This window comes from Staurois parvus, unplaced genomic scaffold (genome assembly GCF_062004578.1).
Source record: "Staurois parvus isolate SC_StPar_1 unplaced genomic scaffold, SC_StPar_1.0 ptg001311l, whole genome shotgun sequence".
In the NCBI taxonomy this organism is placed as follows: domain Eukaryota; kingdom Metazoa; phylum Chordata; class Amphibia; order Anura; family Ranidae; genus Staurois; species Staurois parvus.
The window spans coordinates 1,233-18,031 of NW_028319107.1; the positions used below are offsets into that span (position 1 = coordinate 1,233).

General features: G+C 46.1%; 1 protein-coding gene across 3 annotated transcripts in view; it reads left to right on the forward strand.

Annotated features, from left to right (window-relative positions):
* Positions 1-3,102: 3,102 nt before the first annotated feature.
* Positions 3,103-16,799, forward strand: part of PIANP (PILR alpha associated neural protein) — a 79,623-nt gene continuing 65,926 nt past the window's right edge. The window contains exons 1-2 of one of the 3 annotated variants that reach the window (XM_089661101.1): positions 3,103-3,127; positions 11,348-11,398. In XM_089661101.1, the coding sequence (XP_089517227.1) occupies positions 11,391-11,398 (8 nt within the window). In that variant the 5' untranslated portion in view covers positions 3,103-3,127; positions 11,348-11,390. Of the gene's footprint in view, positions 3,128-3,242; positions 3,840-11,347; positions 11,399-16,799 lie in introns of those variants that run through there. The other 2 variants (XM_089661102.1, XM_089661100.1) reach the window with 2 other exon arrangements.

Genomic DNA, 16,799 nt, shown 5'->3' on the forward strand with positions numbered 1-16,799 from the left:
GCGAGCGGACAGAAAGATACACAAAGAAAAGGGAAGAGAACAAGAGAAAAGAAATGAGACGCGAGTATAAAAGAGGGAGGGGCAATGGGGTTGATTTACTAAAGGCAAATAGACTGTGCACTCTGCAAAGTGCAGTTGCTCCAGAGCTTAGTAAATGAGCAGAGGCTCTGCTGACTTCCATCTTCCAATCGTATCCAAGCAATTTTAATTTTCCTTGCACGTGATTGGGTATTAATTTGCAAAGTAAACCTTTACCTCATTTACTAAGCTCTGGAGCAACTGCTCTTGAAAGAGTGCAACTGCATTTCACAAAGTGCACAGTCTATTTCCCTTTAATAAATCAACCCCATTGCAAGGGAAGGAAATATGGAAAGTTGAATGAGGGAAGGGTGTAGTATGAGAGTAAGAAGGAGGGAGACAGAGAGAGACGGAAGGAGCGTGAGAGGACAGGAGGAGATGCATTGTGAGAGGGAAAGACAAAAGAAGGGAGAAAAGAATGAGAGAAGGGGAGAAAGTGAGAGAGGGAAACATGCAAACTGGAACATGGGAAGGGTACAGCGAGAGAGGAACCCACAAAGAGAGAGAGAAAGAAAGGAGAGTGTCAGGACAGGGAGAGACACAGAAAGAGGGGAAGAGAAAAAAGGAAGGGAGACAGAAAAGAGTGAAAAAGAGGGGTAGACAATATGAGAAATGGAGACAGGAAAAAGAAACGAGGAAAGAGTGTAGTAGGAGCGTAACATAGAAAGAAGGAGTAAGGCAGAGAGATGGAAGGAGAGTGAGAGTAAGAGAGCGAAAGAGCGTGAATGAGGGAGAGACACAGAGACAGAGGAAAGGAAGGGAGACAGAAGCGTGGGAGAGAGAAATATGGAAACAGGAACAAGAGAAGGGCGCAGCGGGAGAGGAGCCGAGAACAAAGTAAGAAGAGATAGAAAGGGAGAGAGAGAATGCAGGAAGAGAAGGAGGGGAAGAGAAAGAAGGAATAAAGTAGAGAAGAAAGAATGTGAAAAAGTGAAATATCAAAATAAGAAAGAGGGAGGTATACAGAGGGACAGGAGAGGAGAGGGAGAGGAAGGGGAGAGGAAGGGGAGAGGGAGAGGAGAGGGAGAGGAAGGGGAGAGGAGAGGGAGGAGAGGAGCGTGAGAAGAAGAGCAGCGGGAGAGGGAGAGGAGAGGAAGAGGAGAGGGAGGAAGAGAGGGAGAGAAAGAGGAGAAGGAGAGGAGAGGGAGAAGAAGAGGAGAGGGAGAGGAGAGGGAGGAGAGAAGAGGAGAGGGAGAAGAAGAGAAGAGGGAGAGGAGAAGAGAGGCAGAGGAGAGGGAGAGAAGAAGGAGAGGGAGAGTAAGAGGAGAGGGAGAGGAAGAAGAGGAAAGGAGAGGGAGAAGAAGAGTAGATGAGAGGGAGAAGGAGAGGGAGGGAAGAAGGATAGGGAAAGAAGGAGAGGGAGAGGAAGAGGAGAGGAGAGGGAGAAGAAAAGGAGAGAAGAGGAGAGGGGAGGAAATGGGAGAGGAGAGGGAGAGGAGAGGATTGGAGAGGGGAGGGAGAGGGAGAGAAATACAGGAAAGGAGAAAGGGAACAACAGGAGAGTAACAGAGAAAAATGTAAAAACCCAGAAAAGGAGGAAAGAGGAAAAGAACAGGAGGGGGCAGAAAGAGAGGAAGAAGAGAGAAAGAGGAAGGAAAGTAGACAGAATAGAGTGACAGAGAGAGGGGGAGAGGGAAACATGGAAACAGGAAAGAGGGAAGGGAACAGTGGGAGAGTAACAGGAAAAAGGAGGAAAGAGACAGACAGGAAGAGACAGACAGTGAGAGTGAAGGGGGAAGAGAAGGGAAGGGAGAGAGAAAAGAGAGAGAGAGTGGGGAAGAGAAGGGAAGGGAGAGAGAAAAGAGAGAGAGTGGGGAAGGGAAGGGAAGGGAGAGAGAAAAGAGAGAGAGTGGGGGAGAGAAGGGAAGGGAGAGAGAAAAGAGAGAGAGAGTGGGGAAGAGAAGGGAAGGGAGATAGAAAAGAGAGAGAGTGGGGGAGAGAAGGGAAGGGAGAGAGAAAAGAGAGAGAGAGTGGGGAAGAGAAGGGAAGGGAGATAGAAAAGAGAGAGAGTGGGGGAGAGAAGGGAAGGGAGAGAGAAAAGAGAGATAGTGGGGAAGAGAAGGGAAGGGAGATAGAAAAGAGGGGGGGGGAAGGGAGATAGAAGGGGGGAAGGGAAGAGAGAGAGAAGAGAGGGGGGAAGAGAGAAGGGGGGGGGAGAAGGGAAAGGATAGAGAAGAGGGGGGGAAGGGAAGAGAGAGGGGGGAGGGGAGAGAAGGGAAAGGATAGAGAAGGGGGGGGGGAGAAGGGAAGAGAGAGGGGGAGGGCAGAGAAGGGAAAGGGGAGAGAAGAGAGGGGGGTGAGAAGGGAAGAAAGAGGGGGAGGGGGGAGAAGGGAAGGGAGAGAAAAGAGGGGGGAAGGGAAGGGAGATAGAAGAGGGGGAGGGAAGAGAGAGAGAAGAGAGAGAGGGGGGAAGAGAAGGGAAAGGATAGAGAAGAGCGGGGGGAGAGGGAAGAGAGAGGGGGAGGGGAGAGAAGGGAAAGGGGAGAGAAGAGAGGGGGGGTGAGAAGGGAAGAGAGAGGGGGGAGGGGAGAGAAGGTAAGGGAGAGAGAAGGGGGGGAAGAGAGAGAGAAGAGAGAGAGAGGGGGGAAGAGAAGGGAAGGAAGAGAGAAGGGGGGGGAGAGAAGGGAAAGGATAGAGAAGAGGGGGGGAGGGAAGAGAGAGGGGGGAGGGGAGAGAAGGGAAAGGATAGGGAAGAGGGGGGGGGAAGGGAAGAGAGAGGGGGAGGGGAGAGAGAAGAGAGGGGGGGTGAGAAGGGAAGAGAGAGGGGGGAGGGGAGAGATAAGAGAGGGGGGGAGAGAAGAGAGAGGGGGGAGAGAAGAGAGAGGGGGGGGAGAAGGGAAGGGGGAGATCAGACCAAGCAGACTGCATTGTGAGGAAGCGAGGGACAGCCAGAAAGAGAAGGAAGGGGAAGGCGGAATGGAGGAGTGCAGGGGAGGACGGACAGACGTGCAGAGGAAGAGATTTGACAGGACAGATCTGCAGAGAGAGGTGGACATGTGGAGTCATGGAGACAGCTGGTACCAGCGATGCTCTCTCCTCCATCTCCATGGTAACCTCTAGCATCTTACAAGGAGACAGCAAGGAAGAGAGAGACGAAGGAGCGGCAGGAGGAAAGCCATGTAAAGTGCGATGTAGAGGGAGAGAGCCATTGAGACAATGGTAGAGAAGGAGGTGACACGGGAGGGGGGTGACAGACAAGACAGACGTCCCTGAGTCATTGAGAGAAAAGTGGTGAACAGACAGGGAGGAGAGACATGGGCGTTCTCGTGTTCCGTACAGCCTGTCCCCTTCTTGTCCAAGCCTGCAATAACTTGTTCCATTAACGCCGCCGCCGCCGCGGCTCTGCAGACCATCGCCGGCACGTTTAACCCTGTTTTTCCCCCATTAACATCTGATGTGAGCAGACCATTGCTCAGTGAACCTGCTGGGCACGCTAACCTGCTCCCTCATCTTCTGGAGAGGCTGAGCAGCACTCAAGTACCACCCCCCCCCCCCCCCGTTCCCAAGACACTGCAGAGTGTTGCATGTTGCATGCAACAGTGGACAAGGAAGGGTAAAGAGCAGAAGAGAAAGGTGGAGACAGTCTGCGAGGGAGGGAGAGAGATAATAAGAGTGGATGGAAGGGAGAGCGAGAGGGGGGAAGAGAGTGAAAGTGGGAGAAGGAGGGAGCGCTCACTGATCCAGCTAGACACACTCCAGAGAAGCGTCACCCTCATCTGCACCCCCCCTCCCCAATATCCAGCCTGCACCCCACAACTGAGGTCAGAGCAGTTGCATGTTGCCCGTGTGGCGTTCAGTCTTTGCCTGTCTGCAGCTGTGACATTCAGTTCTTTATGTGTTGAGTATTATTTGTTTGTGTGGCAGTTGCATCCACCTGTTGTGCAGCAGCTGGGTGTAGCTGCATCGTGCATACGTGTGCATATATATGCATGTATGTGTATGTGCATGTGTGTGTGTGTGTCACCCTGCCAGTGCATTGTGTGTGTGGGTGTGTCGGCTCTTATGTACAACTTGCAAGTTTGTAGGTTGGGGCGGGGGGGGGGGGGGCTTATTCGCCAAGAAAGTGCAACTCGATGTGGATTTCGCCGGAGGCGATTCATTTCGATTTTTCTCTTTTTCGACATTGCCATTTTTTTTTTTTCATCGATCGCGTTTCGAACGAGAGGGGCAGAGGACGGCGGCGCGGCGTGCAAAGTGCACGAACTGATTTTACCTGACGCCGGTGTACTTCTGGTCGAAGGATGGCCGGCGGCTGCTGATTGGTTGCAACGACTGTCTTTGGCACAAAACCCTTGTTTGGTCAGACGGTGCGAAAAGGCAATGATTTGTAAAGGGCAATGATTGTGTAACGCGATGCGCAAACTGCTGGCGCTACATTAATTCTGTAAATGTGCAAAGGGCATCGCAAATTTTGCGCGGTCCGGGCAATGAAAATATTTTTTTAAAGCTGTCCCTTGCACGTTACTTTTGTTTTGTTAAGCAGCTCAAAAAATGAAAACGTGAGATGATCGTCGCCAATCCAGCTAGTTCCGGCTGAATCAGGAAGCGATTGTACATCTGTGGACCAGGGGCGGACTGACAACTCATGGGGCCCCCGGGCAATAGGGGATCATGGGGCCCCTGTGTCCTTTCCCAAACTCAAAAAAGCCTATGAAAAAGGTACCAGGGGCATCTCATGGGGCCCCGTACTGACCCCAGGGGATCATGGGGCCCCTGTGTCCTTGCCCAAACTCAAAAAAGCCTATGAAAAAGGTACCTGGGGCATCTCATGGGGCCCCCTACTGACCCCAGGGGATCATGGGGCCCCTGTGTCCTTGCCCAAACAAAAAAGCCTATGAAAAAGGTACCTGGGGCATCTCATGGGGCCCCCTACTGACCCCAGGGGATCATGGGGCCCCTGTGTCCTTGCCCAAACAAAAAAAGCCTATGAAAAAGGTACCTGGGGCATCTCATGGGGCCCCCTACTGACCACAGGGGATCATGGGGCCCCTGTGTCCTTGCCCAAACTCAAAAAAGCCTATGAAAAAGGTACCTGGGGCATCTCATGGGGCCCCCTACTGACCCCGGGCCCTCGGGCAGTGCCCAAGTTTCCAAATGGTCAGTCCGCCCCTGCTGTGGACACATTACACAGACCCCCCTACAGATGAGGCTGGTGCCAAGGGGTATCTGCTCAGTGTATAAACAGGAATGCTGTACCGGTACCATTGTGCATGTTTATGATATGAATGTTCCTCAGGACGAGTTGGTCGGCTCTTATCTTCGAATGTCAATGGGTTGGCTAATGATGGTATGCAAAATCCAACAAATGTTGGTCACTGAGTGCTATGGGTTAGTGCACTTTGCACACAGGTCTTTCCTTGTATTGGGGCTAAAGACACTAATGGTTCTGCATACATGTTTTGTGCAAACATATGAGATAGAGGATCTAGGCAGGGCTGTAGACACACATGGCAATTATCACCTTCTAGGCTGGATAAGATGGGAGATTGCTCAGTCAGCTATTAAACTTCCATTACGATAAAAGCGTTAAGATAACCGTCACTGATGCAATCATCTGTAGATCAGAACCTCCACCTAAAGACACAAAGACAAAGTCACCCTTTAATTCCCACCTTAGAACTTCAGAGGCATGCTGGGAATCATAGTTCCACCAACATTGGCTGGATAACCGTTACCGATGTCATCATCTGTAGATCAGAACCTCCACCTAAAGACACAAAGACAAATTCACCCTTTAATTCCCACCTTCCTTAGAACTTCAGAGGCATGCTGGGAATCATAGTTCCACCAACATTGGCTGGATGACCATTACTGATGCAATCATCTGTAGATCAGAACCTCCACCTAAAGACACAAAGATAGTCACCCTTTAATTCCCACCTTAGAACTTCAGAGGTATGCTGGGAATCATAGTTCCACCAAGATTGGCTGGATAACCGTTACCGAATCCATCATCTGTAGATCAGAACCTCCACCTAAAGACACAAAGACAAAGTCACCCTTTAATTCCCACCTTCCTTAGAACATCAGAGGTATGCTGGGAATCATAGTTTCCACCAAGATTGGCAGGATGACCATTACTAATGCAATCATCTGTAGATCAGAACCTCCACCTAAAGACACAAAGACAAAGTCACCCTTTAATTCCTGCCTTCCTTAGAACTTCAGAAGCATGCTGGGAATCATAGTTCCACCAACATTGGCTGGGTAACTGTTACTGATGCCATCATCTGTAGATCAGAACCTCCACCTAAAGACACAAAGACAAAGTCACCCTTTAATTCCCACCTTCCTAAGAACTTCAGAGGCATGCTGGGAATCATAGTTCCACCAACATTGGCTGGATGACCATTACTGATGCAATCATCTGTAGATCAGAACCTCCACCTAAAGACACAAAGATAGTCACCCTTTAATTCCCACCTTAGAACTTCAGAGGTATGCTGGGAATCATAGTTCCACCAAGATTGGCAGGATGACCATTACTAATGCAATCATCTGTAGATCAGAACCTCCACCTAAAGACACAAAGACAAAGTCACCCTTTAATTCCTGCCTTCCTTAGAACTTCAGAGGCATGCTGGGAATCATAGTTCCACCAACATTGGCTGGGTAACTGTTACTGATGCCATCATCTGTAGATCAGAACCTCCACCTAAAGACACAAAGACAAATTCACCCTTTAATTCCCACCTTCCTTAGAACTTCAGAGGCATGCTGGGAATCATAGTTCCACCAACATTGGCTGGATGACCATTACTGATGCAATCATCTGTAGATCAGAACCTCCACCTAAAGACACAAAGATAGTCACCCTTTAATTCCTACCTTAGAACTTCAGAGGTATGCTGGGAATCATAGTTCCACCAAGATTGGCAGGATGACCATTACTAATGCAATCATCTGTAGATCAGAACCTCCACCTAAAGACACAAAGACAAAGTCACCCTTTAATTCCCACCTTCCTTAGAACTTCAGAGGTATGCTGGGAATCATAGTTCCACCAACGTTGGCTGGCAAATGACATACATCCATAAAACGTGGGATCTTAGCATTCTGTGAAGGGATATTTCAGAAGATAATGAAGTGCTAATGGCCTTGCGGTTGTATTTGCAGGCTGTATAAATCAAACTGACCTTCATAGAAATTTCCAGTCTTTGCCTTTAAATTAGGCCTTGGGACAGGTCGCTTTTTCCCGTCCTTATTGTGTGGTCACCTTGCTGCCCGTTTGTCCTTTAATTTTTGGTGGCATCTACGGGAACTGTTCAGAACGTTGCAGTCCTGCATCAGAGCAAAGCAAAGCCATGGGCCCTACTACAAAAATTAACCTGTAGCCTAAAAGTAGATGTAATCCCTCGAAGTCAAAAAACCACCAGCGTTCAAATCTTCGTGCTCCACAGGGTCTCACGGTAACTGTCACTCGATGAGGTGCAGCCCTCCGAAGATGGGGAAAACACAACAGGGAGCACTCTCCTCATGCATTACCATGGTATCTAATGCTTTATTATGAAATAAGTAACAAGTGCATACTCACAAAAGGACCATAAAAACAGACATGGAGCCAAATGTATCAGTCCCAGGCAACGGGCGTCTTCCCCTATATAAGGGGCATTGGCATGTCCGGTTGCCTTAGCTCTGAGGAAGGCATTGCGTCTCCCGAAACGCGTCAGCTATTCCAATCAGTAACCTGTTCCACAGGACCCCCATTGCCTAAGACTGATATATTTGGCTCCATATTTTTTTTATGGTTCTTCTGTGAGTATGCACTTGTTACTTATTTTATGATAGAGCATTTGATACCACAGTAATGCACGAGGAGAGTGCGCCCGGTTGTGTTTTCTCTTGTTTTTTCCTTGTAGATGTAGACCCTACCTGGATGGCATTTGGTTTGCTAAAGAACTGTGAATCATACATGGCTAGATATTTGCTCCTCCTTTTTTATCCATTGTTGCAGGGGCAGACTGACAACTCATGGGGCCCCCGGGCAATAGGGGATCATAGGGCTCCTGTGTCCTTGCCCACACTCAAACCACACCCAAAAAAGCCTATGAAAGGTACCAGGGGCATCTCATGGGGCCCCCTACTGACCCCGAGCCCTCGGGCAGTGCCTGAGTTCCCAAATGGTCAGTCCGTCCCTGCTTTGTTCCATCTCAGGGCTGCTGATCTCCTGCGGCCTGTTTGCAGATGCTTCCTGTCTACATGCACTCCAGTGGTGGCTGCATGGCTTTTCACAAGACAGATTTCCTTTTGGACCATGCCTGTGTAATGTGTGTTAACACAGGTGCTTGTTGTCTCCGTGTGAAGCCTGTGTGACAGAGTGACAACACAGCAGCACATTCAGAGATAGGGACAGTGCGTTGTCACCCTATAACAGGACGTCCCGGCACAACAGACCTTCATTACAGGTATTACTTTAGTGAACGCTGTATATATATATTTTTTTTTTAAAAAAAAGGACTTTAGCAGCCTATATGAGATTTATTGATTGGGTATACAAGTTAATTGAAAAAAAAATGGACCAACAAATTCAGCAAATAGGTGCCAAATGTAAAACATGTTTACAAGATAGCAAACGTTATGAAAAGGTGGTAAGAGAACACTTATTTGATGAAGCAGAGATGCTGGAAAAAAAGCACATGGAACAGTGTTGTTGGGCCCATTGAACACATGGGCCCAGGGAACATTGCACCCATTAGCCCAAAGACAGTTACACCCATAGACCCAGGAACAGTTGCACACATGGGCCCAGGGAGAGTTGCACCCATGGCCCAGGGAAAGTTGGACCTATGGACCAAGAGATAGAGAGACCCATCAGCCCAAGAACAGATGCACCCATGGACCCAGGGAGAGTGCACCCATATCCCAGAGAGAATTGCACTCATGGACCCTAGGGACAGTTTCACCCATGGACATTTGCACCTATGGGCCCAGGGACAGTTGCACCCATGGGCCCAGGGACAGTTGCACCCATGGGCCCAGGGACAGTTGCACCCATGGGCCCAGGAACAGTTGCACACATGGGCCAAGGAACAGTTGCACGCATGGGCCAAGGCAAAGTTGCACACATGGGCCAAGGGAAAGTTTCAAATATGGACCCAGGGATAGTTGCACCCATAGCCCAGGGAGAGTTGCACCCATGGGTCCAGGGACAGTTTCACCTATGGATCCAGGGACAGTTGCATCCATGGGCCCAGGGAGAGTTGCACACATGGGCCCTGGAACAGTTGCACACATGAGTCTAGGGAAAGTTGCAAAATATGGACCCAGGGATAGTTGCACCCATGGGCCCAAGAACAGTTGCACCCATGGGTCCAGGGACAGTTTCACCTATGGACCCAGGGATAGTTGCACCCATGGGCCCAAGAGCAGTTGCACCCATGGGTCCAGGGAGAGTGCATCCATAGCCAAGGAAAGCTGGAGTGGCACTGGCTGAGGCAATATTATTCTACATACTAATGCACTGGGTTGGTGAGCAGCACCTTTTCTTCTCTTTGATAATGGTCTTCCACCTTTGAATGGTGCGCTGACACCAGCTCCCTTCCCTGCAATTGGTGGGGGATCTCTGTCTCAGCTTAGAGCAGCACTGCAAGTTTTATTTGGATCACATAGCCTAGGGAGAGTTGCTCCCATGGGTCCAGGGACAGGTTCACCCATGGATCCATGGACAGTTGTACCCCCTGTTAAACACTGGGAATCCAACCAGGGATAATTGCACCCATGGGCCCAAGGCCAGTTGCACCCATGGCCCCAGGGAGAGTGTACCCACAGCCCAGGGAGAGTTGCACACCCATGAGTCCAGGGACAGTTTCACCCATGGCCCCAGGGAAAGCTGCACCCATGGATCCATGGACAGTTGCACCCCCTGTTAAACACTGGGAATCCAACCAGGGATAATTGCACCCATGGGCCCAAGACCAGTTGCACCCACAGCCCAGGGAGAGTTGTATACCCATGAGTCTAGGGACAGTTTCACCCATGGCCCCAAGGAAAGTTGCATTCAAGGATCCATGGAAAGTTGCATCCCCTGCTAAACACTGGGAATCCAACCAGGGATAATTGCACCCATGGACCCAAGCCCAGTTACACCCATGGCCCCAGGGAGAATGCACCCACAGCCCAGGGAGAGTTGCACACCCATGGGCCCAGGAACAATTTCACCCCTGTTGTTAAACATTGGGATCCCAACCAGATTTAACACATCTGAGACCTTTGCTCTGTTTCAGGACCACTTGAATGTGTACAGTTCAAGACCCAAGACCAGTTGCACCCATGGCTCCAGGGAGAATGCACCCACAGCCCAAGGAGAGTTGCACCCATGAGCCCAGGAACAGTTGCACCCCTGTTGTTAAACACTGGGAACCCAACCAAATTTAACACATCTGAGACCTTTGCTCTGTTTCAGGACCACTTGAACGTGTACAGTTCAAGACCCAAGACTAGTTGCACCCATGGCCCCAGGGAGAATGCACCCACAGCCCAGGGAGAGTTGCACACCCATGGGCCCAGGAACAATTTCACCCCTATTGTTAAACACTGGGAACCCAACCAGATTTAACACATCTGAGACCTTTGCTCTGTTTCAGGACCACTTGAATGTGTACAGTTCAAGACCCAAGACCAGTTGCACCCATGGCCCCAGGGAGAATGCACCCACAACCCAGGGAGAGTTGGACCCATGGGCCCAGGAACAGTTGCACCCCTATTGTTAAACACTGGGAACCCAAATCAGATTTAACACATCTGAGACCTTTGCTCTGTTTCAGGACCACTTGAATGTGTACAGTTCAAGACCCAAGACTAGTTGCACCCATGGCCCCAGGGAGAATGCACCCACAGCCCAGGGAGAGTTGCACCCATGGCCCCAGGGAGAATGCACCCACAACCCAGGGAGAGTTGGACCCATGGGCCCAGGAACAATTTCACCCCTATTATTAAACACTGGGAACCCAACCATATTTAACACATCTGAGACCTTTGTTCTGTTTCAGGACCACTTGAATGTGTACAGTTCACGAAGCCCAACATGGTGAACACAACCTCCGATAGCTGCACATACAGCAATATATGTAGTGACACGAAAGCCCCCTTACAGGTGTCAGGAGACAGTTTCCTGGCCCCCCTGCACTTGTAAATGTTCAGGCAGAAAATACAGGGAGGGCTCTGCATGGCTGTGGGCTGGAGCTGGAAGCATCTTTTAGACAATAATATGCAATCAGGGAAGTGTAGGTTATTGTATGACTGTCTCAGTAACCGAATTCTCATCCTACAGGCAATGATCAGCTCGTCTTTGGGTTAACTCTCTGCCGTCCAAGATGAAGTGGTATGTACAGGGAATCGACGAGGGCAGATCTGTCACGGGGGGGAAGTGGGAACGCTTTTAGGAAGGGGATAGATGTAGCTGCTGAGCGTAACCATCGGAGCTATTACATAAATATATATAAGAGAAGGAATTGGATGTCAGGTAAAGCCGGGATCATTATAGAACTGTCTAGATAAATATTTATACAGCTGTGTCAGTACAGTGTTTAAGGGGTTAAAGTGAAGTAGAGGGGGGGGGCAAAAATAAAAGGGGGACAGTATTCGGGGGAGGCAATGTTTCTGACAGAATGTGATGTTTTAGGAATTTATGTTTGCAAGGAAGCAATGCTAGAACGATTTACTAGGAAACAATGCTAGACCGGGGACACGGTGTCAGAGGATTCTCTGTACAGAATGCCCATTTTCAGTAATAGTTACAATTTCCAGTTTGGATGAAAGAATTGTTAAATTGGCCATTTGATTGTGTAACATTTAAATGTCTTGACTGGAAGGCGTAGTTGGAATGTTTGAAGAGCGCAATGTTAGAGCGTCCACTGTAAAGGCAAGAAATGCTCGAGTGTTTGCTATAGAAGAAAGCAATGTTATCATTCTCAGTTTATAAGTAAGCAATGTTAGCAAGTTGATTTTACTGGCAAGCAATGAGATGTTTAGAGGCAAGCAATGCTAGAATGTTCATTTCAGAGGCAAGCGTGATAACATGTTTAGTCTAGAGGCAAGCCATGTTAGTTTGCTGGGTTTAAAAGAAAGCAATGTTAGCGTGTTCAGTTTAGAGGTAAGCAATGTTTCAGTGTTCAGTTCAGAGGCAAGCAATGTAAGAGTTTCCAATTTAGTAGCAAGCAATGTTACAGGTGTTTGGTTTACAAGAAAACAATATTAGCATGTTCAGTTTAGAAGAAAGCAGTGTCGGCAAGTTCAGTTCAGAGGCAACTAATGTAAGCATGCTCAGTTTAGAAGAAAGCAATTCTGGCAAGTTCAGTTCAGAGGCAAGCAATGTTAGCATGTTCAGATAGAAGAAAGCAATGTTGGCAAGTTCAGTTCAGAGGCAAGTAATGTTAGCATGTTCAGATAGAAGAAAGCAATGTTGGCAAGTTATGTTAAGAGGCAAGTAATGTTAGCATGTTCAGATAGAAGAAAGCAATGTTGGCAAGTTCAGTTCAGAGGCAAGTAATGTTAGCATGTTCAGATAGAAGAAAGCAATGTTGGCAAGTTATGTTAAGAGGCAAGTAATGTTAGCATGTTCAGATAGAAGAAAGCAATGTTGGCAAGTTATGTTAAGAGGCAAGCAATGTTAGCATTTTCAGTTTAGAAGAAAGCAATGCTGGCAAGTTCAGTTCACAAGCAAGCAATGTTAGTATGTTCAGTTTAGAAGAAAGCAATGCTGGCAAGTTCAGTTCAGAGGCAAGTAATGTTAGCATGTTCAGTTTAGAAGAAAGCAATGCTGGCAAGTTCGGTTCAGAGGCAAGCAATGTTAGCATGTTCAGTTTAGAAGGAAGCGATGCTGGCAAGTGTAGTTCATAGGCAAGCAATGTTAGCATGTTCAGTTTAGAAGAAAGCGATGCTGGCAAGTGTGGTTCATAGGCAAGCAATGTTAGCATGTTCAGTTTAGAAGAAAGCAATGCTGGCAAGTGCGGTTCATAGGCAAGCAATGTTAGCATGTTCAGTTTAGAAGAAAGCAATGCTTGCAAGTGCGGTTCAGAGGCAAGCAATGTTAGCATGTTCAGTTTAGAAGAAAGCAATGCTGGCAAGTTCGGTTCACAGGTAAGCAATGTTAGCATGTTCAGTTTAGAAGAAAGCAATGCTTGCAAGTGCGGTTCAGAGGCAAGCAATGTTAGCATGTTCAGATAGAAGAAAGCAATGTTGGCAAGTTATGTTCAGAGGTAAGCAATGTTAGCATGTTCAGCTTAGAAGAAAACAATGCTGGCACGTTATGTTCAGAGATAAGCAATCTTAGCATGTTCAGTTTAGAAGAAAGCAATGCTGGCAAGTGCGGTTCAGAGGCAAGCAATGTTAGCATGTTCAGATAGAAGAAAGCAATGTTGGCAAGTTATGTTCAGAGGTAAGCAATGTTAGCATGTTCAGCTTAGAAGAAAACAATGCTGGCAAGTTATGTTCAGAGATAAGCAATGTTAGCATGTTCAGTTTAGAAGAAAGCGATGCTGGCAAGTGCGGTTCAGAGGCAAGCAATGTTAGCATGTTCAGTTTAGAAGAAAGCAATGCTGGCAAGTTATGTTCAGAGATAAGCAATGTTAGCATGTTCAGTTTAGAAGAAAGCAATATTGGCAAGTTCGGTTCAGAGGCAAGCAATGTTAGCATGTTCAGTTTAGAAGAAAGCGATGCTGGCAAGTGCGGTTCAGAGGCAAGCAATGTTAGCATGTTCAGTTTAGAAGAAAGCAATGCTGGCAAGTGTGGTTCATAGGCAAGCAATGTTAGCATGTTCAGTTTAGAAGAAAGCAATGCTGGCAAGTGTGGTTCATAGGCAAGCAATGTTAGCATGTTCAGTTTAGAAGAAAGCAATGCTGGCAAGTTTGGTTCAGAGGCAAGCAATGTTAGCATGTTCAGTTTAGAAGAAAGCAATGCTGGCAACTGCGGTTCAGAGGCAAGCAATGCTAGCATGTTCAGTTTAGAAGAAAGCAATATTGGCAAGTTCGGTTCAGAGGCAAGCAATGCTAGCATGTTCAGTTTAGAAGAAAGCAATGCTGGCAAGTGCAGTTCAGAGGCAAGCAATGTTAGCATGTTCAGCTTAGAAGAAAGCAATGCTGGCAAGCTTGGTTCAGAGGTAAGCAATGCTAAAATGCTTAAAAGGTTAGCAATGTTAGAATGTTCATTTCTAAGTATGTTAATGTTTAGTGTAGAGGCAAGCAATGTTAGACTGCTTGGTTTAGAAGAAAGAAATGTTAGCATGTTCAGATTATAGGCAAGAAATGTTAGCAAGTTAATTTCACAAGCAATGATAAAGTCTTTTGTTTAGTGGCAAGCAATGCTAGAATGTTCATTTCAGGGACACGCATGTTAGATTGTTTAGTTTAGAAGTAAAAAATGTTAGACTGCTTGCTTTAAAAGTAAGCTATGTTAGCATGTTCAGTTTAGAGGTAAGCAATGTTTCAATGTTCAGTTCAAAGGCAAAAAATGTAAGAGTTTTCAGGTTAGAAGCAAGCAATGTTACAGGGGTTTGTTTAAAATTCAACAATATTAGCATGTTATGTTAAGAGGGAAGCAATGTTAGGCTGCTTGGTTTAAAAGAAAGAAATGTTAGCACGGTCAGGTGATAAACAAGCAATGTTAGCAAGCTAATGCCACCGGCAAGCAGTGATAGATTGTGTAGAGGCAAGCATTGCTAAAATGTTCATTTCAGAGGCAAGTGTGTTGGAGTGTTTAGCCTAGAGGCAAGTATTGTCAGACTGCATGTTTAAAAAAGCAATGTTAGCGTGTTCCATTTAGAGGTAAGCAATGTTTCAATGGTCAGTGGCAAGCAATGTAAAAGTTTTCAGATTAGAGGCAAGCAATGTTACAGAGGTTTGGTTTAGAAGAAAACAATATTAGCATGTTAGCATGTTCAGCTTAGAAGAAAGCAAAGTTGGCAAGTTCAGTATAGAGGCAAGGATAGAAGGTTAATTTTAGAGGCAAGCAATGATAGAATGTTTATAAGCAAGCAATGCTAGAATGGTAATTTTAGAGGCAAGCAATGTTAGAATGTTAATTTTAGGGGCAAGCAATGATAGAGTGTTTAGGGGCAAGCAATGTTAGAATACTAATTTTTAGAGGCAAGCAATGATAGAGTATTTATAGGCAAGCAATGTTAGAATGTTAATTTTAGAGGCAAGCAATGATAGAATGTTTAGGGGCAAGCAATGTTAGAAAATTCATTTTTAGAGGCAAGCAATGATAGAGTGTTTACGGGGAAGAAATGTTAGAAAATTCATTTTTAGAGGCAAACAATGATAAAGTGTCTAGAGGCAAACAATGATAGAATGTTCATTTCAGGGGCAAGCATGATAGCATGTTTAGTTTAGAGCTGAGCAAGAAAGCAATGTAAGCATGTTCAGTTTAGAGGCAAGCAACGTTTCAATCTTCAATTCAGAGGTTTGGTTTAAAAGAAAACAATATTAGCATGTTTCGTTAGGAGAAAAACAATGTTAGCATGTTCTGTTAAGAAGAAAAAAATGTTGGCAAGTTCAGGTCAGGCAAGCAATGTTAGAGCGGTCAGCTTAGAGGCAAACCATGTTAGACTGTTTGGTTTAGAAGAAAGCAATGGTAGAATGTTCAGTTTATAGGCAAGCAATGGTAGCAAGTTCACTTCACTGGCAAGCAATAAGTATCTCGAGGCCAGCAATGGTAGAATGTAAATTTTGGTGGAAAGCATGTTAGAGTGTTTGTTTAGTCATGAGGCAAGCAATGTTAGACTGCTTGGTTTAAAAGAAAGCAATGGTAGGGTGTTCGGTACAGAGGCAAGCAATGTAAGTGTTTTCAGTTTATAGGCAAGCAATTTTACAGAGGTTTGGTTGAGAAAGAAACAGCGTTAGCATGTTATGTTAAGAGACAAGCAATGCTCAATTTAGAAGAAAATTGGCAAGTTCAGGTCAGAAGCAAGCAAGTGTTTCGTTTAGAGGCAAGCAATATTAGAAAGTTAATTTCAGAGGCAAGCAATATTAGAAAGTTAATTTCAGAGGTAAGCAATAATAGAAAGTTAATTTCAGAGGCAAGCAATATTAGAAAGTTAATTTCAGAGGCAAGCAATATTAGAATGTTCATTTCGGAGGCAAGCAATATTAGAATGTTCATTTCGGAGGCAAGCAATATTAGAATGTTCATTTCGGAGGCAAGCAATATTAGAAAGTTCATTTCGGAGGCAAGCAATATTAGAAAGTTCATTTCAGAGGCAAGCAATATTAGAATGTTCATTTCGGAGGCAAGCAATATTAGAATGTTCATTTCAAAGGCAAGCAGTATTAGAATGTTCATTTCAGAAGCAAGCAATATTAGAATGTTCATTTCGGAGGCAAGCAATATTCAGGTCAGAAGCAAGCAAGTGTTTCGTTTAGAGGCAAGCAATATTAGAAAGTTAATTTCAGAGGCAAGAAATATTAGAAAGTTAATTTCAGAGGCAAGGAATATTAGAATGTTCATTTTGGAGGCAAGCAATATTAGAAAGTTCATTTCGGAGGCAAGCAATATTAGAATGTTCATTTCGGAGGCAAGCAATATTAGAATGTTCATTTCGGAGGCAAGCAATATTAGAATGTTCATTTCGGAGGCAAGCAATATTAGAAAGTTAATTTCAGAGGTAAGCAATAATAGAAAGTTAATTTCAGAGGCAAGCAATATTAGAAAGTTAATTTCAGAGGTAAGCAATATTAGAAAGTTAATTTCAGAGGCAAGCAATATTAGAAAGTTAATTTCAGAGG